The sequence below is a fragment of the Periplaneta americana genome, chromosome 6, assembly GCF_040183065.1.
Source record: "Periplaneta americana isolate PAMFEO1 chromosome 6, P.americana_PAMFEO1_priV1, whole genome shotgun sequence".
NCBI lineage: Eukaryota > Metazoa > Arthropoda > Insecta > Blattodea > Blattidae > Periplaneta > Periplaneta americana.
Window position 1 is genome coordinate 142,692,633 of NC_091122.1, and position 27,561 is coordinate 142,720,193.

Below are 27,561 nucleotides of genomic sequence, written 5' to 3' on the forward strand. Positions count from 1 at the left end.
TAAACATCGCGAATATTTGCACCAATATTCATCATGCGTCCATTTTTTATCTTTAGTAAATGTGAAACCAAAATAAAATGTATCTTATGTATGTGCTTTCTTAATCTCTGAAAATATAACTTTAAATAGGTATAGGCACACTATAAAAGAGAATTGGAGAATTAGCATACACATTGATGCAGCTGTCACATTGTAACTGTTAGTATAATTCCTATGTCAAAGCGCAAAAAATCTAAAGTGTCATGAGGAATTAAGTTTAACGTCCCTACTTCACTGTTCTCTCGTTTTATATTTTATTATTACGTATCAGTTTCGTTGTTTCCGAATTGGCTCCCAAAGATAAGCAATTCGCGTCCGAATAGGCTCCCACAAGTTGATGATTTTTGTGATTATGTTTATCTCCGTCCTCGAGTTTCCCGCCTAAAATTTGAGCTGAATTTTCGGATTCTATTTATTGTACGACTAACTGCTGTGAGTCTTTCCATTCAAAGTTGAATTCACACTTCTATTCCGCTCATCCAAATACTTTTAGTTTTATTGATGTTTTAATTAGTACCTATTCAATATATCACATAATATCAAACTGAACAGCAAGAATAAATATAGAAGTAAATCACAACTTGAGAAAGAAAATATTCTTAAAACTATTACGGCAGAATACAGACGACGTGATGTTACACGAATGCAGTTTAAAAAAAAAAGTGAGCTTTAAATTTTTACCACAAATTTAAAACAAACGAAGTTATTGGTTTAAGTAGGCCTACTGATTTACTGCAACAATATTTTTAACCAGATCTACGTAATGTAGGCAGTAGTTTCGTGCATTATAGCCGCTATGTTCGGTTCAAGTTTGTCGAGTATGGCGAAGTTCGATATTCGCCGATGTTCGGTCTGTAGAAGGAGATTTATCGTATTTGTTCAACCTTATTTTGCTGTCCTCCACTCCCAACCCTTCATGTTTTAACTGCTTGAGAGTGTTAGCACAGATTCTACGATTAGTCTTCATATGAAATAAGACGAAGTTTTTAATGTCTGGTTTGCCTCTCTCATGTTCGAATATCGCATGAAACTAGTAGACAATCCTAAGACCCAATTGTATTAAATTCCCTGACTAAAGATCAACTTTGATCGAAGATCGAAAAGTAAACCAAGTTCAGACACTTCTTGTATTGTATAAAACTTTTCTGCGATCAAATTACCTTGGTTCAAATGCAATCTAAGTTCACGTGAAAAGGATTTGGCAACATCGCATAAACAGGTGAAATACGTGATGCGCGGACCATGTTATACAGGTTTGTTCAGTGTTGCCAACCTAGCGATTTTAGCTATTTTTCAACAACAATTTCTTTTAACTTTTATATTGCTTAAATAGGGATTTAGTGACCTTTTTAGCACGCCATAGTGACAAAATTTAATCTTTCTTTGTTGATAATGAGAAATCTAGCGACTTTACAACTACTTTTTGGCGATTTTCCGTATTACACTCTGTTGGAGACACTGGTTTTTTTTTTTTCAATGTAAATAATGGCGGACAATAAAAAGGTTGACTGTTCTCCAAGTTGTTATCGTGTTATGGTGTTTGATACTGCTAAACATAATAAAGCTTTATAAAACGACAATTTTCTTTTAGTAATACAGTTAATTGAAAATTTATGAATGTACCTATCATATCCATTAATAATTAATGGTTGTTATGAACATAATATAATTATAGGTTATGTTATTTGATACTGCTAAACACGATAGAGCCTTATAAAATATAAGAATGTTTGTGTATTAAGGCAAGAAATTGAAAGAAATATATATAAATGTACCTAACATATCTATTAATATTAATAATAATGGATATTTTATTTGCACAATCTGTCACTCGTATATTTCAAATAGAAAAGAAATAACTGAACTTGGATCATCTAACTTAATCGGAGAAATTTCTTCAGTCAAAGTTGACATTAGTTTGAGACAAATTAATCTCAGATTAGACTTTATACAACACAAAATTCCAAGTTCAGCTGAAACAAGGATCAATTTAACCTCAGATCTAAGATTAAATGGTTTATACAATCGGGCCTAGGTCTGTTAAACTGGGTAGGAAAATGCTAATGCACTTCAGTCTCTTTGGAGCCAATTCAGATGTAACCGGGAGCTAATTCGGATTTTAGAATTTTAGAATCTAGAAACCAATCCGGAAAATGGGAGCCAATTCGGATGCGCCCATCTGCTTCAGGCAGGCATTTGCTCTTGATAAATTGCCATATGCTGGCACAGTATTGAAGTTCTTTTTTAAATCAGTCACTTCTTTTTTCGAAGTAGTGAGTGAAAAACTTAAGATTAATGTCATAATAATCTTTCATGAATGTGTGGATTACTGTTTCTTTTAATAATGCCACAATTTTGTATTACCCGTATAATAATGTTCATTGCCTGATAAAAGATTTGTTGTGGGCTCAATTATATGATCTTATTGTTTTAAATTTGTCGTCATACAAAATTCCAGAGTTCAATAGTTACGGTACTGATATTTATATAATATTAAATCAAACATAACGTACGATTTCCCCCCTACCTTCTCTGTAGCAAACTGGCTGTGTACTGTATTTCATCAATCAATTTCAATCAATCAGTCAATCAATCTTCCTAATGTATCCAGCTGTTTGCTGACAACATAAGGCCCACTATAGTCCACTGTAGTCTCCACTGTATTTCATAAAGTAGGTCATATTTTAACAATGACACAAAACGCTAGTGCCAAATGGCACCCATATTACCATTTTCCTCATATTCCTCCCCTCCTAATTTTCTTAACTCATCCTTTCCTGGGCAGTGGCTTCATGATTAATAGATTAGTCCTCGTGGTCTCTTTATAACATATCATGAAGCTCTCCCAAACATCTAAAATACATGCATTCTTTTGAGTAGTTGAATTCATTTTGAAAATAATATTGATAAGTGTATCAATGTATGTAGTTCTAGTAATAATAATGGTTGTTTTTTTCCTTTTATTTTCCCCCTTTTTTCTCTTTTTCTAATTTTGATCAAGTTACCAATTTCTTTGTTGAAGTGAAGTGTAACTAACATGTCCTTAATTTTCTTAAAAAGAATTCTTTTGTATGTTCTTTCTGTTTACTCCTTTATTTTTGACAACTTCTTCCCATGTCAGATTTCTCAGAATATTTTTTAAATCAAAGAATGATAATATCCTTATTCTAATTTTATTGATGTTCGTACTGTAATAAGTTTCTAGCAGCAAGAAACCAAAACGAAGTAGTGGTAACATATTCCAATTTATCTTTGTAAAATGTATTTAGAATAGATAGATATTTTTAGAAATAATTAATTTTTTCATTACAAGATAATATTTTATACAAAAAAATTATATAATATTATATTATATTATATTACATTATATAATATTATATTATATTATATTATATTATATTATATTATATTATATTATATTATATTATATTATATTATATTATATTATGTATATGAGCCGTTCAGAGCAAAAGTGGTGTAAGTCAAAATTGGGTAATGAGGTTTAAAGTAAAAATTCTGTAAAATACAGCGCAAAGTAGCAGTTAATAGGTCCTTCTTGCTATCCACTGACTACTAATAGTTTAAATTAATTGAATATTAATTACTACTTTATGCTGTATTTTACAGAATGTTTACTTTAACCCTCATTACCCATTCTTGACTTACACCACTTCTGCTCTGAACGGCTCATATATGTCTTTCAAAATATTTAATTATATTATATTATATTATATTATATTATATTATATTATATTATATATTATATTACTAGCCGTACCCGTGCGCTCCGCTGCACCTGTTAGAAATAAATGTAAAGTAATTACATAATTAAAATAGGACGTTTGATCCAGGAAACATTCGTGTTTGATAGAAGGATAAATCGTTTAATATGTTACTTAATTTAAATTGTATTTAAATAATTAAAATGCGATCAGTTGGTCCAGAGACCACTCATTTGATTCAATGACAATTCCTTTAACATGTTTCTTATTTGTTATTACATGCAACCATAGTTCAATGAATGTACAAAATAGCCTATTAAGGTTTCTGTGCATAAGAAGCTATTTTAATCTTACCTGTCCTCAATTCACTCAGACGTTACTGTAATAATATTATAGCATTATGTCCATCTAGAGAAACTACACTTTCCAATGGTGAAATAATAATTAATTATACAAATCGGTTAATTTAGCATTCGATATTACTTCATACAAACACAGAAACATTCTCTTTAGGCTATGTTTAATATCTTTCGATTGTTGTTGTCCAAGGCCCCTTACAGAGGAAGTCATTTGTTATTTCATTGCACCACCTTAGATGGCGTTATTTTAATTTTAAAACTCATTTATCTCATTAAATATCAGTCCTATCAAAATTTTGCAAGGAATAAAACTTATCGGAAATCATTTTTAAATAAACCTTTGTTATGTAACATTTTTTACAAAAATCAATAATACGCGAGATATTTCGATTTATTTAATTCAGGCCCCCTTATAACCCCCTTTCAAATAAGGTATTTAGAATGCCATATAGCCTAAAATCTAAGTTACAACGAACTTAATTTATATTCCAATTTTCATATAAATCGGTTCAGCCATTATCATGTGAATAGGTAACAAACATCCAGACAGACAGACATACATACAAACAAAAATTTCAAAAAAGCGATTTTCGGTTTCAGGGTTGTGAATTATATATGTTAGGAGCAATTATTTTTGGAAAATCGAAAATTACCAGAAAAATTTCGGCTATAGATTCATTATTAGTATAGATATATTATATTATATTATATTATATTATATTACATTACATTACATTACATTACATTACATTACATTACATTACATTACATTATATTATATTATATTATATTATATTATATTATATTATATTATATTATATTATATTATATTATATTATATTATATTATACACATCATGTATATATGTCTTTCAAAATATTTATCTTAGTGTGAATTGACATTTCTCGAATTTACATTTACAATGTAGTTTGCAAAATAGCAAATACCACATAGTGAATAGCCTAATGACTTCACAATATGCATAATGCATATTAATGATTCATTTATAATTCATTTATAATGAATAGGAAACAGTTTCCATCTGTACACTCAGTTAAGCCACAAATTTTGTTAGGGAACGAGTTGTTAAAATGCACAGTAGACTATATTATGCCTTTTTTTTTAAGTACTTCAAATAAAACTCTACATAAATGATAAAGAAGATTGTACAGTAAGTCATGCTGTGTATACGATTCGAAATTGAATACGAATTTGTTTTTAAAATCTTTGTTTTTTATAATCACTGATAGATAAAATGTTTTACAGTTCCAGTTCGCATAAGCGAGAACTGATTTTGCACGTGTTCAAGAGACACAAACTCCAGCAAAGACAGTGATAATTTATGCTGCAGCCGTCTATCTTCACATTTTATTTAAACTCCAGTTGTAGGGTCTTTGTGTAGATTGTAGACTTCTCTGGTCCTGCTAAATCAGATAATGACTTGAATGGACTTCACTTTCTCTCTCTCTCTCTCTTTGTCTTTCAGTTTTGCTCTCTGTCTCCCTTCTGGAAGCAGGATGTCATGTGACATAAGACTACTGGCCACTGGCTATTATACCCCAGACAGGATGTTCAGAAACTATTTTTCGTATTTCTAGGTTAACACATATTTACTGCAATTCTACACATTATTATTTTAGAAATGAGATGAAACGTAGTTTCTAGACGCTGCTTCTTGACATTAAGTTTTTTCTTATGAAATTATGAGGACATTTCATTAACCTTCCTTCACTTCCATACTGTAGGCTTATATGTAATGTAGTTAACTTGTAGCTTCTGTGTTTATAGTTTGCAAAGTAATTTATTACATAAAGTGCGTGTTTAAATTTTATTGTTGCATATTATATCTTCATTTAGTACCAGGTTTATATTTTTAATTTGTTGTTTTATATTTGTTAAGTACAGTTTCTCAAGAAGCAAGAATTCGAGATACAATTTTGTTTCATATATTTTTCATTGAAATTTTAGCCTGACCGATTTTCGTGTATTTAAAAAAAATCAGAATTAATAGCAGAGTTTAAACTTTTTGTGTACCAGTATTTTAAGTCTATAAACATTATTTATTTCACTGATTCTCAATTACGACCACGAAATAAAAAAAAATAGTATTATTAATAGTCTGATGAGAAATACTACATGAACGATAGCACATCCAGTTTAATAAGCATTTCTTTCACATTGCATGCTTTAATTAGTTCTGTTACAATACCGTAGTTTATAAAGTGTGAGCAGCAGGTATTTCTGTTGAATGCATTTTTAAGTAACACGAAGTTCAAAACAAAAGAAAATGCGTGGAGTATAAAATAATGAATGTGAAAATGAACAAATATCACTATAATGTAAGAGTGAAATAATTATAAACACGGGGAGAAAATTTTTCCTTAGAAAAGAAACGTGTATTGTCATTTCTATTAAATGTTTTAACATAATGAACATCATTCTCAAGATCGTAAGTCAGGTTTCGCTGTCATTGTTCAACGAGAGATATTTTTATTGTGTTTTAGCATGCTATTTCAATACGGTATGCATTAAATCGCATTATAGTTGTCGCAAAGTTCAAGCTTTGTGCTACTTGTCAAATTGAATGTGCAGATAATATAAACATAATATCCCGTACCGTACTATAAATAAAACAAATTGCATTCAGCGACGCTATATTTTCAATTCTTCATTGTCTATAAAATTCTTAATTAAATATGTGCACGATAAAAATAAGCGAGACTTGGCAACATAGTCTTATGAGGTACCTACAGCAGGGACGTATTTTGCGGACTACCGGGGCTACCGGCGGTAGCCCAAGGAAATTACAAAAGAAGAAGTTTATAATATAACATAATGTAATAATTTTGTATTATTAGTTTTACCACAGTAATTAAAATTAAAGTAATTGTTAGATTTATATGCGCTCTCTGCTCTCGAAAAGAGACAAGTTGTCAAGGCGTCATCGCTGGAGAAACCGCTTGCTACGTGAGGTAGCCTGTGACCGTACCGCGTACGCTGTCCTGTCACACAACTGCCCATCCCCCCGCTCTCTTCTGTTTCCATCGTGCACTGTAGGCGGGTGAGTTGCCGCTCTCGTGATCGGTTTCTTCGCAGGCGCGAAGCAACAATACGCTTAGCACGCTAGCTCATGAATGTCATTGTGTTCTTGCAGTGCAGTATTTTAAATATGTGATTTGTTCGAGTGTCTAAGAGTTATATTAATTGTGAATTATTAAGTTTTTAATTTTCCAATTAAGTGATATTGTGAAAAATATGGCAGAACAAGTTTCTGGAGAGGTTTGTGTTGAAAATGACTGTGTAATAGAAGGTTTATTAAAAGTGCCTTTTAACCGTCGTACATACAACAAGGAAGTTGAAATTGTGAAATGGAAAGACCAACTCCTGAGTTAAATTTGTCCATGGACGTAAAAGAAAAACAGCGTGACTACACACGCCATTTCACTTCAACATCATATGGTAAGTGGAATTGGTTGTGTGGTAGTTCTAAACTGTCTAAACTATTTTGCTGGCCATGTCTGTTATTTAGCCGCGAAACTAATGTGTGGTCAAAAGAGGGTTTTCTAATATCAACTCCCTTCGAACGGCAGTCCTAAAACACGACAAATCAAAAGCTCATATTTGTAGTAGCATGAACTTTGCAAACTTTGGGAAGACAAGAATTGATTTACAGCTAGATAAGCAAAAAGCTCTACATATCAACCAACACAATGCTCTTGTGAAAAAAAAAATCGGGAGATTTTACTGCATCTTATTAACGCAGTCTGCTTTCTAGGAAAACAAGAATTGGCTTTTCGGGATCATAATGAGAGTGTGGAATCGGACAATAGAGGAAATTATATTGAATATTTAAGTTCCTTAAGTGAATTTGACCATTTACTGGCCAATCATCTTGAGATTCAACAGTATTTCGTGGTACTTCTCCCGCAATTCATAATGACTTAATATTTGCTATAAGTGAGGTTATGATAAAGAACATAAAATCTGAAATAGAAGAAGCACCTTTAGCGGCCATTGTTGTTGATGAAACAAGTGACTGCTCTAATCAGAGTCAATTGTCCACTGTTTTAAGATACGTCGATAGTACTGCCAATGTTCAAGAACGGTTTATAGGATTCACAAATGTCAGTTCGGGCAAAACTGCTGCTGCTTTGTTTCAGCATGTGGAAGGTGTTATAGCAGAATACAATGTCGGCAATAAGTTAATTGCACAGACATACGATGGTGGTTCAGTTATGGCGCGAAATATTAATGGCTTAAAAACAAAAGTTGAAGGAAAGTATCCTCAAGCACTATTTGTCCATTGTTACAGCCATGTTCTCAATTTAGTTTTGCAACAAACTACTTCATCCATTCCAGAATGCCGCATTTTTTTTTTTTCAAAACACTGTCGGGTTTAGCTGCATTTTTCTCATCATCTCCTAAAAGATCAGAAAAACTCAAGAATTTATGAAAAAGAAACTCCAAAAAGTAGCACCAACTAGATGCAATTTTACGTCTTGGCTTGTAAATACAGTAAAGGAATACAGAGAACAACCGACTGCTTTCTTTGAAAATATCATTTGTAATGACTCTGAAGAAAACTGGGTTGATGATGTAATTGTGCAGGCTCAAGGATATTTGTATTTTTTTCACACAGTTTCAGAATATATTTCTTCTTGAAGTCTATGCTAGAGTGTTCGCACATACAGATGTGCCCTACAATATTCTTCAGACAAAGTCTAGACATAGCATACTGCTTGCAAGAGGTATCGAAGTTAAAAAATACTATATTCGAGTTCAGACGTAGTGGGTTTCCGTCCATATGGAGTAATATGGAAAATGAAAATTCTTCAGCCAATACAATGGAACCACCATTAAAGCGAAGAAAAGGAGATGATGAATTGAAATACAGGCAGCTGTACTACAGCATACTAGATCGTATGCACATGGAAATCACCGACAGATTTTCTGATTATGGAAAGCTTCAGTTCACATATCTTCTAGATTCTCAAAAATTTTCTGCTTATAGAGAAAACTTCCCGAATGAGGCACTAAACAAATTATTTCAGTCCTATAACAGTCACTTTGATCAAGTACGTTTGAAAAATGAATTAAGTGTAATATATTCAGCAGAAGTCTTTGATTTTTCGAACAAACCTATCCATGAAATATTATCTGCCATATATGAAAACCAGCTGAACTAAGTTATTCCTGAAGTCCTTAAATTGGCAACATTAATTGTGACAATACCAGCTACGTCAGCATCGGTAGAAAGAACATTTTCTGCGTTGAAGAGAATAAAATCCTACTGTAGATCAACTCATACACAAGAACGTTTATCCGGCTTGGCACTGATGTCCATTGAAAAGTCATTTCTACAGAAACTTCGCAAGCGGCCCAACTGTAATTTCAATGACGAAGTCATCAAAGTATTTTCGTCCCAATCAAGACGTCTGGAATTCATATATAAATAGGTAAGGAATTTTATTATAGCGACTTTAAAATATATTTTGTGTAATAATAGGGTCAGTGATAGCCCAGGCCCTTAAACCAGTATACGCCACTGACCTACAGAGCTAGGCCTACGCGACCTGCGACCTGTATTATTGTTAAACTAATAGCTACAATATCAAACACTGGATCAGTACGCAATCTTTTTATAAGTTGGCAAGAACTATATAAGATGAGCATATTTGTACTTCATGAAGCACTTATTGTTCAACAATAGGTATCCACTATATTGAAGATGCGGTTCTCCATTAAAAGAAATACTGTACATTGTGTCTGATTTCAGAGCGTATATATTTTCTGTATGTTATAAAAAACATCATTTCGAATAGTGTCAACTGATTACTCATTTTTAAAGTTAATGTTCCAGAAATCTGTACATTGCTGTAAATTTCAATTTATAAATCGTAATAAAACATCTAAGATTGTATTTAGTATGTTTAGCCTTTCGTATCGTAATATTATCTTGCGTTGTTATAGTGATTGAATAATTTAAATATTCTTTTCTCATTCACCCATACGATACGTAATCTCGAACGGAAATGGAAATGAATGGATGAAAGTAACAAACTTGCATTAGGTTGTCCGCTAAAACAAATGTGGAAGGAATCTAAACTTCCTTGGAACCATGTTGTGAATTAGGGAAGGATAAACAAAATCTGGGCAGTATTCGCAGTCGCCCTGAAGATTAATGTGGGTGGATTGAAGGAGAGATAGAGATAAACGTGAAACTGGAAACAGTGGGAGGCGAATGAGTATGAATAGGATGCTGGTTTGAGATAAGCAACAGTAGAGGTGGAAATGGGGAAAACAAAATTGGCATTGGGTGAAACTTCGGAATACTAAAGCTAAAATATCTTACAATAAGATGTCACAGCGAGGAAAAAATAACCATTGTAATGCTTTAAATGTTAAATGACACTTTATTTGTTTATTTATCAGTTTATTTGGAGATGAAGCTTCGAACGAAGAAAGAAATTGTGGCTTATCATTATAAAGAGATTTTCTTTGTTGTAAAATAGGATTATCTAGATGTTTTAAAACATTTTTAATCTTACAGAGTATCTAAAGATCGTGTCCTATACTTAATGCCATAAAGTTCGTAGCTAATAATAATAATAATAATAATAATAATAATAATAATAATAATAATCCGTGGCGCTACAGCCCGTGAAGGGCCTAGACCGACCAGCCGGCTGCTGGCCTCACGGCCGAAGCAGAGGTGGACGATCATTCAACCAGAATGGAGGTATCGTGTGGTTAGCACGATTATCCCCCCCCCCCCAGCCGTTATAACTGGCATTCGCAACTGGATTTCGCTACCTATCGTAGCTCCCCAAGCGTATCACGCTGCTGGGTGGGCACCAGTCCCATACATTGGCCGAAATTTCATGAGTCCCCCATGAGGACTCGAACCAGCGCGCATTCCGTAACGCGAGTCTGTGTACAGCAATTTCTCAACCAGTTTTGTTCGTATTCAGTATGTATCTGCCTGAAAGTCAATTTATCTAGAAGTGATGTACATGATACCTATAATAATTTCTAGTAAAAAATTAATGGGTATATATTTTGAATCAAAAACACAGAATGGCACTCCACTTCAAAAATCGGCATATGATCGTTATGATTTTGTGTATTACGTTGAATAAACTAACAAATGAACTCATGAACTTAGTTGACTATTAGTTGATTTGCAATTTTAACTTGAAAATTGTTTTTAATTCTGCCCTCATACAATGCCACACTCCACACAAAGCAGTTCACTACCCTCTTCCTTAATTCTTTTTCCAGAGGTCTGCAGAAGATGCTCCTTTTTTTATTAAAAGATTCCTTTGCCATTGCTATCCTCCTTTTGACTTCCTGGCAGCAGCTCATGTTACTGCTTATAGTACACCCCAAGTATTTGAAGCTGTCCACTTACTCTACTGCCTCATTTAGTATTCGCAAGTCTATCTTCTTTATTTTTCTTCCGACAACCATGATCTTCGTCTTGTTTACATTTATCTTCATCCCATACTGCTCACAGCTGTCATTTAGCTCCAGTACCATATCCCTGGTCCACAGCTGTGGAGTAACGGTTAGCGCGTCTGTCCGCAAAACCAGGTGGCCCGGGTTCGATTCCCGGTCGAGGCTAGTTACCTGATTGAGGATCTGTCTGGGGTTTTCCCTCAACCCATTACGAGCAAATGCTGGGTAACTATCGGTGCTGGACCCTGGATTCATTTCACCGGCATTATCACCTTCATCTCATTCAGACGCTAAATAACCAAAGATGTTGGTAAAGCGTCGTAAAATAACCTACTAAAAAAAAAGAATATCCCTTAGTATCGTCTCCGCTTCTGCTAACATCATATCATCAGCAAATCTTATCATTTTATTCTCCTTCCTCCTACTATCACCCCTCCCATGTTTTAAAAACAGTTCTTCACCAAATGATATATTGTATATGTTAATATTATTCGCAACATAATGAAAGAATTGAATTGTTGTTGTCATGATAAAAATATGAACTTTGTCTTGAAAATTCGTGCTTTTTTTTTTTTTCCAGTCATTGGGAATCTTGGGATCACTGCCAGCAGCATGGCTCATTCTCACATTGCTCGTGTTGCTCATCTACCTGCTGACAAGATGCTGTGACCGCAAGCCTCGTCCTAAGCATAGCATTGTGGTTCTCAAATGGACACTCGCCATTTTCACTCTTCTGTGCTGGTGTGTATACGTATAAACAAATTTTCCATTATTGTAAGTGGACGTAATTCTGTATGAAGTAGTAATGTGAGCCGTACTAGGGCATATAAACCGAAAAATGTTACTACCAACAATAAAGTATGATTTTCTCAAAATGACTAATTCATTTTCACAATTTAGTGTTTAATGAGAGTATTTCTCATTTTGTCTGTACAGCGATACCAGTACAATGTTTACAGATTTATATTATGTTGTTATTCTGTTATTCAAAAATTTTGTGCAAAAAATTATAACATTACTCAGTACTTGAGTCTTCATTTTCGGGATATTTGTGTGTTAAATAAGAAACATACATAAATAAATGTTGTGGAATTAAAATTATCTGCATAATTAATTTGGGCAAATTAATGTAAAATTAGTTGTTTAAAGAGATTGAGTAAGAAGTGGCATATGTAAGTGCTATAGGTTATTTTTAGTAAATTCTTGCAGTGTTACTGGTACTGATACTAGTAAGATAGATTCTTAGTTTTCACAGCAAATTCAGAGACATTTCTCTTGTTCACCTTCATGCAAATTTTTGGAAACGAATTTTCGTAAATTAAAATTCAGAAATCGTGAATTAATTAACCGTAATATGTGTTTCACAGATCATTCAGATTCTCAATCTCATTACCTGACTTGAACACACACAGAGAGCATGTAAAAAAAGTCTAAAATAAATTTAATAATCTCTTCTTGCATGCTCTTGTTACATTGTTTTGACGTCATTATTATGTTTATGGATTTGAGAACAAAAATGACTTATCAATAAAATTGTTATACGCATTTCGTTTGGTACAACTACACTTAAAATAGCAGTTTTCTTAGAAACTGTATGGAATGGACAATGATAAGAGTATTACGACATTTATAGGATCCAGTACACATCGTTGTCTTCAGTTATGTAAGCATTGAACATGTCAGTACTATTGATTTTTGCTCCTAAATTTCTTTAAATAGCTTCAGACTTTGACGTCAATTAATCCATAAATGTTTTGTTTGTTCTGTGTAGGTACTTCGCTTAATATGTCAATAAGACACAATCACATTTAACAGTGTGTGTGCGATAGTTGAGAACAAATTTTTGTTTATAGTAAACTGGTATTTAAGTCTGTATGATTTAAAGAAAAATCCTTATAGTTATTATTTGTTTCGTAATAAATCAACTTGTGAATGTGGCAATCACAGTGTATATGTGTGTATGTGGAGGGAGGGGGGGAAGGGGGAAAAAAAAGAGAGAGAGAGAGAGAGTGTGTGAGTGGAAGGGCATTACGATGTGGTTACTCACGACAAATATGAACTCTTTTTTCTTGCCCATTAGAGTTAGCATATCTAAAAAATGTCCTGTAAAGAGTTATATTACTGTATTTTTACTCCTATCATTATCTGCATTTTTATTGTTGTTGTAGATATACCGTACTCTAGTATTTGTAACATTAGTAAAAAAAATTACCAAAAAGTATGTCATTGAGATGAAGTTTGTTAGGAATTGAAGTATTACACTGTAAAAAGCATGTTGTTTAGTACAATTACATTGAACAATTGTTGTGATAACTGCATAAGAATAATGTAATTTTTAGTTAAACATTGAAAAAAAAATCTATACAAAGCAACTAAGGAATTAACAACACATTTTTAGCTTCAGAATACTAGTAAATTAAAGAAATGATAATTCTGACTAGTTCATTCTCTATTTGTGATATTCTTTTACCCTTAAAACTAAACAAAAAGGTATTTTACACACAACTTCAAATTAGTGTAACTCAGTACCGGTAAATATTGAGATGTTTATATGACTTTTTTGCTCAGAATGTCTTTGGAAATAAGCTCTGTAAGTGACGGTAACTCTTCGTGAATCACCCCGTATATATAATACACACACGCACACATCTACACCGAGCAGCAGTGTAAATAATGTTGTAATTCTTCTCTTTAGCATATATTTAGCAAAATGGATCTCTATGATGACGTGTTATTTCTCAAACGTTTCGTTTGTATGTGACCTTATTATGATCATCAGAGGCAGTGACAAGATAATGATAAAAAATATCGCACCAATGGAATTGTAAGGAAATAAATAATAAAATAAGTTAGAGATAATATAATTGAACAAATTGTTTCAGCTAATATTGACTTCACAAATTGATATATAATGTTGTAATGTTATCTGTAGAGGTTGAATACCTGTATGTTCGAGGATAAAAGCATAGCATATCGTCGTTGTTCCTGCAATAACTCCTATGTGACATATTTATTGATGTAACACAGAACCAGCCTTACGAAATTATATCCTAACATGTATAAACCTCATTCCAGACCATACACACTCAGAACCAAGAAAAGTGATACACCAGCTGCTGCTAGAATTTCAAAAGGAGGATAGCAATGGCAAAGGAAGCTTTTAATAGAAAAAGGAGCATCTTCTGCGGGCCTCTGGAAAAAGAACTAAGATACTAGTGACTGTGGAGTGTGGAATTTTATGGAGCAGTAACATGGACATTACGACGAAGTGAAGAAAAGCGACTAGAAGCATTTGAAATGTGGATTTGGAGAAGAATGGAGTGTGTGAAATGGACAGACAAAATAAGAAGTGAAGCGTTTGGAAAGAGTGGATGAAGAAAGAATAATGCTGAAACTGATCAGGAAGAGGAAAAGGAAGTGGTTGGATCACTGGCTAAGAAGAAACTGCCTCCTGAAGGATGCAGTGGAAGGAATGATGAATGGGAGAAGAGTTCGGGGCAGAAGAAGATATCAGATGATAGAAGACATTGAGATATTATGGATCATATGCGAAGTCTAAGAGGAAAGCAGAAATTAGGAAAGATTGGAGAATGTTGGGTTTGCAGTGAAAGACCTGCCCTTGGGCAGAAAACTATGAATGAATGTATAAAAATAGAACTACAGTCAATAGCCTATTGTAATTTGGCGTATAAAAAAAGTTTTGTTAATACTAAAGAAAACCATGGAGATCGAACTCATGACCGTGTCTTGTAATACTCAAGCATGAGCTAATTGAGCTATTAAAAACACTAAATATGTCACTTTTATGTTTTTCTTACAAGTAGGAAAATCTGTTTGTACTCTTTCAATTGTCTCAAAGAGGCCATGTATAATAGCTGAAACATTATTTGTGGGACTCTAAAGAAGTAACATAATTACATAATTGTATGGAATTGGTTTTTAATGCGCAAAGACGTCCAAAAAGTGATTTCTAGTACTTCAGCTGGCCATGTGTGTTAATGTAAATGTTTACTGTGTGTCTCTTAGACTCTTGGACAAATTTTGATCATATTTATTATTGATAGAAGACAGCTTAATTAGTACTGGTAAATATGTGTATGAAATATATTAGTTCTTTTTAAAAAATATAACGGTCTTTTATCTGAAGCAGCTAGGTAATAGTAATTTACTCGTAACTAACCTAGTTTTTATACATTTCATAAGTGATCATTTCTGATAATAATTTAGAGCATAGCGTACAGAGTTAATAAAAATATTCGAATTGGTTGTAATTTATGTTTCTTATTACAGTGCAGCTATAGGTGTAGGACTGTATGGAAACGATGATGTCCATAATGGTCTGGTTCAGTTTGAAGCAGCAACGCGGAGCATGGATGATATAATCACTGCTGTAAAAAATCAGGTAAGATGCTAAATACTTTCGAAAGAGCCTATTTTGATTCATACTTCACAAATTAACACGTGTTGAAAATTCAATGTCAATCTGGAAAATGGTAAATTATAGTAATTATTATTATCCATGTTGAATCTTTCGTACACTACTTTTAACACTTGAATATAAATAATTGATTAAATGGTGATCTTACTCGTGTTAATTGTCTAAGCATGTGCGGCTTACAGCTGTTTCGGTGCTTCTTCACACCATCCTCAGATCATTCCAAACTCGATACAAAGAACACATTAAAGCAATAACCAAAGGACACAATACATCTACATATGCCGAATACATAACTAATGCTAACCACACATACAATAACATAAATACAGACATGGAAATCCTACACATACAAACCAAAAACCAAAAACTCAACAGATTAGAACAATATGAAATATACAGACACACTAAAACACATTTGAGACAAATTCTCAACACACAGATCAATTTCAGAACACACACACTATTTGACACCACACTTCAACACTTTTCAACAATTGAACGCACCCACACAACAGGCAGCGAAGTTCGAGATGACGCCGAGATCTAGTAGGCTCTGAGGATGGTGTGAAGAAGCACCGAAACAGCTGTAAGCCGCACATGCTTAGACAATTAACACGAGTAAGATCGCCATTTAATCAATTAATTATTATTAATCTCGCTCTCTTTTTCTTTTGATCATTGTTTAATAACTGCATCAAAATAAATATGACATTTTAAAATTATCCTTATCAGAAAAATTACGCAATTCTTTTGTATGAAACAATGATTTAGGTTAATTTTTGGATTACCTTTTTGTGCATAATGAACATTAATCTCATTTTCTTAACTTCCATTTTTACGTATGTATACGGTATTTAATATGCATAATCTTAAGAATTACAGTATTTTACCACCAGTTTGATTAAAATATCTTGTGCATACATTTTTTCCATTGTTTACAATGCTTAACCATAATATCATATATCAGGTTTATAGTTTCATATTTACCGTAAAATGGAATGAATATGGATGCAGGTAGTGAATAGGGACGAAGTTTTATTATTTTTTATTTGTTTGTGTCAAAGAGTAAATATAATAATAAGAGTGTTTATTTGTTCACTCATTATGAATGAAAACATAAACACTCTTATTATTATGTTTAAAAAATAATAAAACTTCGTCCCTATTTAACCCCCTGCGTTTCTATTTACCCCATTTTACGGTACTTAATTTGTACATATTGTGCATAACTAGTTTTCTTAATGCAATTATTACTTGAGATTGTTATTGTACAGAATGAGATAGATTTGAGATTTTAACATTGATTATAATTATAATGCTTATAATGTAGTTTCTTTTAAATAAATTCAACATATTCTAAAATATTTGCCATAATTGTTGTTTTCTGACTGTGTCATGTTTAAGGTGCTTAGAAAAATATTAGGGGCTAAGAGGGATGAAGTTACAGGAGAATGGAGAAAGTTACACAATGCAGAACTGCACACATTGTATTCTTCACCTGACATAATTAGGAACATTAAATTCAGACATTTGAGATGGGCAGGGCATGTAACATGTATGGGCGAATCCAGAAATGCATATAGAGTGTTAGTTGGGAGGCCGAAGGGAAAAAGACCTTTGGGAAAGCTGAAACGTAAATGGAAGACTAATATTAAAATGGATTTGAGAGAGGTGGGATATGATGGTAGGGACCGGATTAATCTTGCTGAGGATAGGGACCGATAGCAGGCTTATGTGAGGGCGGCAATGAACTTTCAGGTTCTCTAAAAGCCATTTGTAAGTAAGTAAGTCATGTTTATATATCTGTAGCATAAATATGAAGGTCAGTCACTTGTAGGGGACGTTAGAGTTCTTGTTCTATCTCTCATTTGGTTGAATGAAATTAGTAGGTGTTGGTTATTATCAAAATAAGAGAAAATTGTAGGTTATCTTTTCTTGCTTTTTAATTCTCGTAATGTATTAATTATCAGTATGTAATGTAAAGCAAAGATAACTTTTACAATATATAGGCCTACTTTTGATTTTTAACTCAAGAAATACGATAGTTGTTAACAAAGCCGGGTGCAATCAGAGATATAGTTCAACATTTTGATCAAGGACTGTTTTTCTCGCAGACAGTGATATGTAGTGTATGTGTGACAGTGCAATACTCTTTATCCATAGAAAATTCTGTATTGTAAGAAAAGTTTGAGGTCCTGTTTAAAATCAAATAAGAATTGAATGTATGTGAATTTGGACTCTGTCAAAATGTACCTCAGGTTGTACTTGATATTCACTATTGAGTTCATAGAAATGAGTGAGGAGATTTAAAAGAGGAGGGTGTTCATTTGGTTTTATAAAACTTTTTTTCCGCATTGCAGACAGGGACCATTGAAACTACATTGACTCAAAAAGTAGACCCATTATTGACCGAGCTCGGAGATGTGTTTGATGACCCAGTAGCCAACCAGACAGCCCGAGAAATGGTATTTGCTGCCTTGAAGGCTGTCAATGGCAACACAACTACTGCCTTGCACAGTATTCAGGATATAAGTGGACCACTCAAAGGTGTTAGTCTACGTGGTGTTGTGTCTATTGTGCAGATAGCAGAGACAATCAGGTGTGCATTCATAGATTATCTAATTTTAAATTTTTTTGATGAAATCCCTAAAAGAAGTGATATCATCTGTTCTGTGAACAGTACATTATACTTGTCCATCTTAAAATATGTTATTGTGTATTTTAATTTTGCGTTATATTAGAAGTATATAAAGTTCATTCCAAAAACTAGTTACAGTTGCTTCATTTCCAGGCATGTGTCAAAATATTACCTCAGTGGTGTACACGTTAATTAGCATCTCTTATATGCTTTTCTCTTTTTCATAATCTTCCTATAGTTTCTCTTGACCGTCATTAAACAATACGTACATTATAATTAAACCAAGCCAATGATCTTATGGTTGTGTACTGGTTTTGTATTCAGGTGATCTGGGATTCAGTTCCCACAACTTACTGTCGTGACTGAGGTTTTTCTCGGTTTCCTGTATCTTCAAGCAAATGTTGGGTTAGTACTTTGAATTAGGCAACATTCATATTTTTACTAACCGATCATAATTACCGCATTTGTCGTCTTTCCAGAGCTACATACATTGTCAATTATTTCAATGTTAAATAATCTGCAAATACCAACATTTATTAGAGAGTTATATGTATGTATTGGTATTCTACGAATTACTGCCTTTATTATTAGACTAAAAATGTACAGATATAACATAGGTTTTATGTTCTAATTTTAAATGTAAATAGAAAATATATTTATCTGATGTAAAGAGGTAATTTATGTTCCATTTGAAACTAATTTTACACTTCACAAAGCTATTTTTATTACGATATTTTACATTAAGTCAATGTGAGCATTTCGAGTGTAATTACTGTAATTTCATTAGAGTGTATTTTTTAATTATTTTTTGTTCTTATATCATTATTATTATTATTATTATTATTATTATTATTATTATTATTATTTACTTATTTACAGTATCTATTTATTTAATGGCTAGTACATGATATTTACAATCATTGACTGGGGGAAAACAAGAAAGTGATGAACAAAACTACGAATTAAGTAATCAAAAACATTCGGGCTCTGGCTTCCCAGTAGCGGTCGACTGTCTTGGAGGATTTCAGAGCAGGACACTTTGCAAGATTTCTGTCCATGTCTTCCTTACAAGCAATGAAGGTTTTTCGCTGCAAAACAAACAATTTTGTTCCAGATTACTCTATTCAACAAATATTTTTTGAGTCTATTATGCAAACATCGTCTTTCATTATTCTGGTTAGTCCGTCTGGATATATATTATTGTCCTGATTCATAACTAGCTAGTTTTTCCATAGTGAATTCCATGATAGGTTAGTTAGCCTTAAGCAAAACCGTGAGACTTGAGGGACTAGGGGTTTGATTTTAAGGTCTCCTTCTCCTAGAAAGGTTACTTTCACCACAACTTCGTCAGTTTTGACTTTTAACGAGGTGTGCTCTTCCCCCCCTTCCTTAGGCTTAAATGCTTTAAAAATCTTAGTGCTGGTGTTCTTTTTCTCTTAATTAGTGTTCGTCTGGTCAGACACAAAACCTCTGTTATATGCTGAAAGAAAATGTTGTTTTGCTGCAAAAAAAAAAAAAAGACATTAATTTCCGAACTTGGTCAAGTTCTCCAATAAAATATTTTATTCATTAGTTATTCTTGAGCACCAATGTGACAGTATTTCTCAGAATTGTTTTTATTTTAGGCTGCCATATGTGTTGTTAGTCTCCCATAAAGAGTTCACGCCATTGTTTTGAATGTTGGTAGTTAGTCTGGTAGATGTTCCTAGCCAGCTACTGGTCGTAGAATCGCAATATATCACTCTTACAAGTATATTACTTAAATTATAACACTATTAAATGCTAATAAAACTACTGAGCAATTTATCAGCAATCACCCTCGTGAAACTGCACCTGTGACAACGAATAACTGCTTACACAAAGGCTATTTGCCATCCTTGAAAACTATGACTTGTCCATGACTACTCTTTCAGATTATAGCTAGCATGTGGATGGCAGTTGAAAGAATGAGACTATTTATCTTCGCATATCTGACGGTACCAGTATTTACTTCTTAAAATTTGTGTGATAATAGAGTAAATAGGATATAAATATTCCTAACGGTAAAAGTCTTACTAAGTTTACCATGTTTGGTATTTAACATTTATCAGTATATGCAGTCATCCTTGATGGTTTAGTGGTTAATATGCTTTCTTCTGGATTTGAGATGCACGGGTTTGATTCTGGCCAATATACACGCAATTTTACATGCATGTGATGAGGAAGTAAAGCAATTTAATGCATGTAAAGGACCCTATTGTTATGAATTAAAGTATGCAGAACAATATTATGTCTAACTCGCCATCAGTCTACTTTCGATAACTGATCTTACCCCAGTTATGATTGGGAAGATTTCTGTTTGAGAGGACTGGGAACATTTCGATTCATAGTCTTTTTCGTCCAGACCCATTTGTGTATTGACTCACCAGCATACTGATACAAATTGAAAATGGGTATCAATAAGAGCTGAGGCCAGTTGAGAAGAGCCAGTGACTTAGTTGTTTAGTGGTTGGAATTTGAAACTAACCAGCCATTTGTACAGGGTCCGGCAGTTGGTTCTGATTAGTTTTGTAGTAAAATGAAATGAGAGTAGTGATAATGAAATGTTCCAAACATGTAATTTTGTTTGTTAATCATGAATGCTTGGCCAGTTAACGTACGCATTTTTCTGGTATCAATATATATTGAAAGTAAGTCCATTGTTGAAACACAACATCGATTTCGTCATGAGTTCAATGTTCAGAGACATGATAGGATTCCTTTGAGGAACACAATAGTGAGTTGGTTTAACATATTTAATGCCAGAGGCAATTTACAACCTTATTTTCATGGTAGTGGGCGTTATGTTCGTACTCCAGAAAATATCCAAAGAGTGAGATTGGCTGTGCAACGAAGTCCGTGAAGATCTGCAGTGCGACATGTAGCGCATATCTGACAAGACAGTTCGTCGGATATTGCACAAGGCCCATACTGCCAGAGACACACTGCGATTGTTGAGAAATTTTTTCCCAGGACGCATAATTTCTCGGTTTGTAGATATCAATTGGCCAGCTCGATCCCCAGATCTAACAGTTCCTAACTTCTTTTTGTGGGGACACCTCAAAGCAAGAGTGTTTCAAACCAGACCACACTCTATCCAGGATCTAAAAAACAGGATACAGGCTGAAGTGCAAGAAATCAACGAAACCCCAGGTTTATTGCAAAGTGTCACGAACAATTTTCGTGTAAGATTACAACAGGTCGTAAGATACCAAGGGGATCACTTGAAATGTATAATTTTCAAAAAATGAAGATATTCCAATAAATTGCATTATTCAACCTACATACTGTGTTATTTTTTAATTTTCAAACCTCACAGTCCATTTACAACAGCATGTTGAAACTCGTCAGAGCCAAATGCCAGACACTGTACAAGGAACTTCAAAGTAAATGAAATGTTTAATTCTCTTGAAGACAAACCTTCAGTAAGACAGAATATATTAAGGAAAATTAATGTGAAGAATAAAACATTTTTGTTGTGAACTTGCATTGAATCTATAATGGTATTACTCACGGAAGTTCAACCCTAATTATTATAAAGTACAGTATGCTAAATAATTACTACAATTTTGTGCCAAAAAACAGTTTGATAAATATGAATTGCTATACATGAATTCGTGTAAGTACTACACTACTTATTTCACTTTCACAACTTTATCATTCTGATTTGTAATTTGTGATCAGATCCAAGCTACAGACAGACAATTTACCATACTGTACTACTTGTAATCAGACAACAGAAATATAGGATAACCAGAGTCGGATACTAAAGAGACCTTCTACATTTGTCATAAATTATTGCTTTGGGCGTATACAAAACATACGATGATGACATTGATGTTGATTTCGATTATAATAATGTCCGTGATGATTATAATGATAACTATGATGTCAGTGATGGTAACAGTGACAATTGCATTAACACTGGCTTTAATGACGACGACACAGAGGACTATGATGACAGTAATAATTGAATAAAGATGTCAACATTGACGTTTTATTTGCAAACTTTTCGGTATTCTCATACTTAGCCTAATCCCTAAAAGAAGAGAAAAATAATGGTTAACAATACTGAACCACAAAATAATTACTTTCTTTATATTTTAAAATAATTTGTTAAAGGCTTCATTTTGTTGAAACTATTACTGATAGAGATTTCATATACTTGCAGGTGGCCTGTAACGATGGCTGTACTCAGCATCTTGCTTGTGTTTTGTGTGGTGTTGCTGTTCGGAGTAGCACGTCATTCACGATGTGCTCTCATCACGTGAGTAGTTGTCATTTCATTTAATTTATTGTATCTTATGTGTCTTATATTTAGTTTATAAAGTGAAATTAAAATATGTTTATCAGAGATGAAAATTACATAGAAATTTTTGCTTTACTCCCCAATGAATAATAATTATATTTAACATGAAGGTACTTACATTTTTCATTCTTTATAAGAGTAATCCTAATAAAACTATTTACATGGTTGCAGGTTTTCTGTATTCGGTCTATTTGCTGTCATCATTTCATGGCTTCTCTCATCTTTGTATCTTGCTACAGCAGTGGTGAGTAATACATTCTGTTAGTTTTGTTTCAGAGCACACCTGTACTATTTTCTTCAACAATGATTTAATTAATTAAAATAATATTTGTTTAAAATTTTACTAATTTACATTTTAGATTTCCATTTTTGTTTGAAATGAACTAGTTACAATGAAAAATATGTTTGTTTCTGTAAACCAATAAAAAAAAAGTATGGGATACCACAAAATGAATTTAGAGATTGTTGGAAAATGATGAGATTTGAAATTCCAAAATAAAAACAAAGAGGATCTTCTTGTAAATTCAAACTAAAATGTACTTGTTTGTTAGTAATGCTGATTTTTGTTTGTTTGTTTGTTACATATGCTTATAATTATGATATTACAATTTTAATGTATTTCTGCCACAATTTTTGTGTTCCTGTAAAAAATCTCAAGTTGCTTCCACTCTGAATTGCAAGAAGTCATGGGTCTATTTATTTAACCACATTTTGAAGAGTTATTGGTAGTGATACTACTAAAAACGAGCTGTTGCTTAAACAACTGAGATCCTCGCCATCTCGTTTAAACTCCATAATGAGAATTAGTTTGTTTTAAGAAGGTAATTAAAAAATTAACATATCATCCAGAGGAATAACTAGATGTACTTTACAACTGCATGCATAAAACGAGCATATTCCGAACCACATCCAGCTGAGTGTACAGACCCAGAAACAAAATTTGGACCACCTGAAATTACTGAGCATGCGCAGTATGTTATAACTGGAACTTGGAAAATTGCTGGTACAATTCATGTTCTGGGAATAATAAGTTAATTAAGTAGTAAAATATCGCTGCAATCGAAAAGTATTGGGAATAAATTTGAATAAGGAACAAAAAAAAGTTTCCTTCCCAGACAGGATTCGAACCACGAAAATCTTAGTTACCAGTCTATCGTGCTCTGGAGTAAACAAGGCCCTGAAATCAGCTACAATGGTCAGTCCGGTTTTTTTTTTGCCACTACTGTACAATAGAGACATTTTGAACAAACCATGTACCTTTTCCCTCTAATTAAGGAATAACTCATTCTACCAAATTAAGTACTGGGTTTTTCCTGGGGATATAAGGTGGACAGACCATGGTATGGTACAGACTCCACCACTTTATTCTAGTGCAAGATTATGTAGCTCTACCTCCATGTCCCCCATGTGTCTTCATGGCGTGCATTTAGATACCTCTACCTTTACCTTAGAATCTATTAAAAAAAAATAACAAATATTGTGCATGTTCCTCATTACTTGAATTTTGTCTTAGGTAATATGATTTGTTTCATTTTCAGGCATTGGGAGACCTCTGTATGGCTCCTGATGGATTTCTAGAACGGGAAGCTGCTACAACATTAAAGGCGGATATTTTGAGTTATTACATTAGATGTGATCAGTCACGAACCAACCCATTCTTCCAGCGTCTGCTGCAGGGCCAGCGAGCTGTGAAGGCAATGGGTTCAAATCTTGTGACAGTTGCACGTATTGCAAAGGAGTTGTATAAGCCTGCTGAGCTGCATCCAAAGTTGGATGTTCTTACTACGGATATCAATCAGGTTGACAAGCTGGCATCTGGTCTTTCAACACTACTGGATTGCAAGAGTTTGCATCGCCAGTATCTCAATGCTACGCGCAGTGTTTGTGATCTTGGCCTGTAAGGCTTTATGACTTAGATTAAAGTAAAATTATTTTTAGCCAACCTCTTTTCCTTCTTATCCCACTCAACTTTTCCTCCTCTGCTTTTTTTCTCCCCTTCTCTTGTCACTCTTATTTTTCCTCTCCAGTGTTTCTTCTTTCTTCCCATGTTTCTTGTATCTTATTTTCCATTATACTGTGCTATTAACAAGTATTTAACTGTTTAAATAATTTAATGCTCATAAGCCGAATAAGATAAATAATTTGAGTAATGCTTCTTACTTAATTATTGAGCATCAAATTCTTGAAGTGATCAGTATTCTCTGAATAATCATGTATTATAGTGTACTGTAAATTGGTCATTTTTTTTTTCTTTTTTTTTAATTATATTGAATTGTAGGTAGCTTTTTGCTTAGAAAAGGCTTTGTTACACCTTAACAAACTTTAGATGTCTGTTACATTTAAAATTCCATATCATTTCATTATTGAATTTCTCCTATCAAACTACGAAACAGCAAGCAAACTATTGTTAGTTTTGAAATTGGTTTTATTTTAATTTCTTATTAAAACAAGAGGGTTGAAGTACAGAGTGATTCAACATTATTAAAACATTTGATGTGCTCATTACAAATTAACTATTAATGATAAAACAACATGGTGTGCATCAATTTTTAGCGAAGATCTCCAAATTGTAATTGAAACTGTACAAATACTGAACGTAAGAACTTCATGTCACTCAGCGTACATCAATCCAATAGTCGAATTCTTGCCACAGTCTCTCTGACATTATCCTGTTTGCGATACAATCGCAGTATTGAGCCTTTGTATTAATTAATGAAGAGCTTTTGGCAAAGGTTCTATCTAGATGGTGTCCTTCACATATCCCCAAAAAAGAAATCGCATGGAGTCAGGTCTGGTGAATTAGAGGCGAAGTGTGGTAGGTCAGATCAGTAGAGGTAACATGCAGTGGTATATTTCTAAACAGAAAAGTGCCCTGGTTCTGGGATTTCATTAATACTAATAGTAGTTGTTTTCGTGTCGCTGTCTTCATCTTATTTTTAATAATAATAATAATAATAATAATAATAATAATAATAATAATAATAATAATAATAATAATAATATAGGCTAAAATTTAGGTGAAGTGCCTCTGCATCTGAAAAGCTGCCACTGTAACTTTGTATGTTTTAAGTATAGTACAAGTATAAATAATTTTGTAGTCCTTGAAACTGAAATGTTCATGATATTCATTTTTCCGTTGATTGTTATTGCACCTCAGTTTTGTCTGACTTTTCCTCTGTTAATACCTTCTCATAGATCTTTATTGTATAGAGAAAAAACTCTATTCGTTGCAGCTTCTTAACAATATATTGAGCTATGCTTTACAAAATATACCAGTACTGAATGTCTGGAAAATTTTCTTTTGAGCTTCATTTCACATTTTTCATAAGTTATGAGCTTAATATAAGTTGTTCATAAAAGTAGGCTATTATAAATTGTAACAAATCATAATGAACCTCCTCCCCCACCCCAAGAAAGAAATAGAGTAACATTCCCATTTTTAAGAAATAATCTCTTAAGTCTCAGCCAAATTACCATAAGAATAATGTAATTAATTCCCACTTTTAAGGAAAACTTCTCAAGTGAATTCTGTGATAATGAAACCCGAAATATCGACTCTACTTCCAATAATCAATAGTACCAGCATATTTGACAGTGCATCTCAATCGATAATAATGTGGCGCCACGTGATTCTTTATTGTTCTTTATGGTCTTGCTTTGAGTTGCTTTGCTTGCTTTGTTCTCGCGGGTTATGTGAATCCTGTTTCCAAGTTTTTTTTGTTAGTTTATGCTGTTTATGCATCATTATAATGGCGACTAGACTTAAGAAATTAACTGTCAGACAGAAAGTGAAAATAATAAGGAATGTCGAGGCTAATCCTTAAATAACACTATCTCATATGGCATAAAAGCATGGTTTGCAACTACTTCATTAAGGGGAAATAATGAAGAACAAATTTTTATTGCCGAGTTTCATTGTGGTTCGAGTTCAATCAAACGGGAAAACATTCATGCACCACCATTTGCAGAGTTAGAAAATATTATAACGAAATTTATAAAAAAAATAACAATTGTAGGCCTAATTATAATGTTTGGTATATAACACACATGCTAGTACTAGTCATATTAGCTCTTTCTTTCAATTTTATGTAAATCCCCTTTTAAGGAAAACCCCTATTTAAAGAAAAAAAAGTAATCCCTCAGAGATATGCTAAAAAAGGGTTCTACCACAGTCTAGTATATACAGTAACGAAGCTCAATAGGCTTATGTAGTAAATATGCATCCATAGATAGTTGCTAACCACTAGGATTGCTACTATCGCCTCATTATAGACAATGCAAAATAGTACCTGCACAGTCTATTGTTCCTAGTATCCTCACAACTCAAGCTTCGTGACTGTATATACTAGACTGTGGTTCTACTGTACCTTCAGTTAACACTCACGTCTCACATTCACTAAACACCCAAGGACGATTGAGTTATTGTCCAGGAATATAAACTACTAGTTAAAAATGAAGTTTTATTATAATAAAAAAAATTAAAATCACGCAAATGTACACGAATTCTGTGACTTAAAACTTTGGTTCATGTAAAAATATAACAGTTTTTTGTAATTATTTATTTAATTTCTTATTATGAA

At 33.1% G+C, this 27,561-nt stretch overlaps 1 protein-coding gene across 4 annotated transcripts in view; it reads left to right on the forward strand.

Moving 5' to 3' along the window:
- The window catches only part of tty (tweety), a 167,186-nt gene that overhangs the window by 97,625 nt on the left and 42,000 nt on the right, over positions 1-27,561 (forward strand). For all 4 annotated transcript variants that reach the window (XM_069829200.1, XM_069829202.1, XM_069829203.1 and 1 more), the window contains 6 exons: positions 12,159-12,319; positions 15,869-15,980; positions 18,377-18,615; positions 22,844-22,939; positions 23,153-23,225; positions 24,520-24,878. In XM_069829200.1, coding sequence (XP_069685301.1) covers positions 12,159-12,319; positions 15,869-15,980; positions 18,377-18,615; positions 22,844-22,939; positions 23,153-23,225; positions 24,520-24,878 — 1,040 coding nt within the window. The remainder of the gene's footprint in view (positions 1-12,158; positions 12,320-15,868; positions 15,981-18,376; positions 18,616-22,843; positions 22,940-23,152; positions 23,226-24,519; positions 24,879-27,561) is intronic.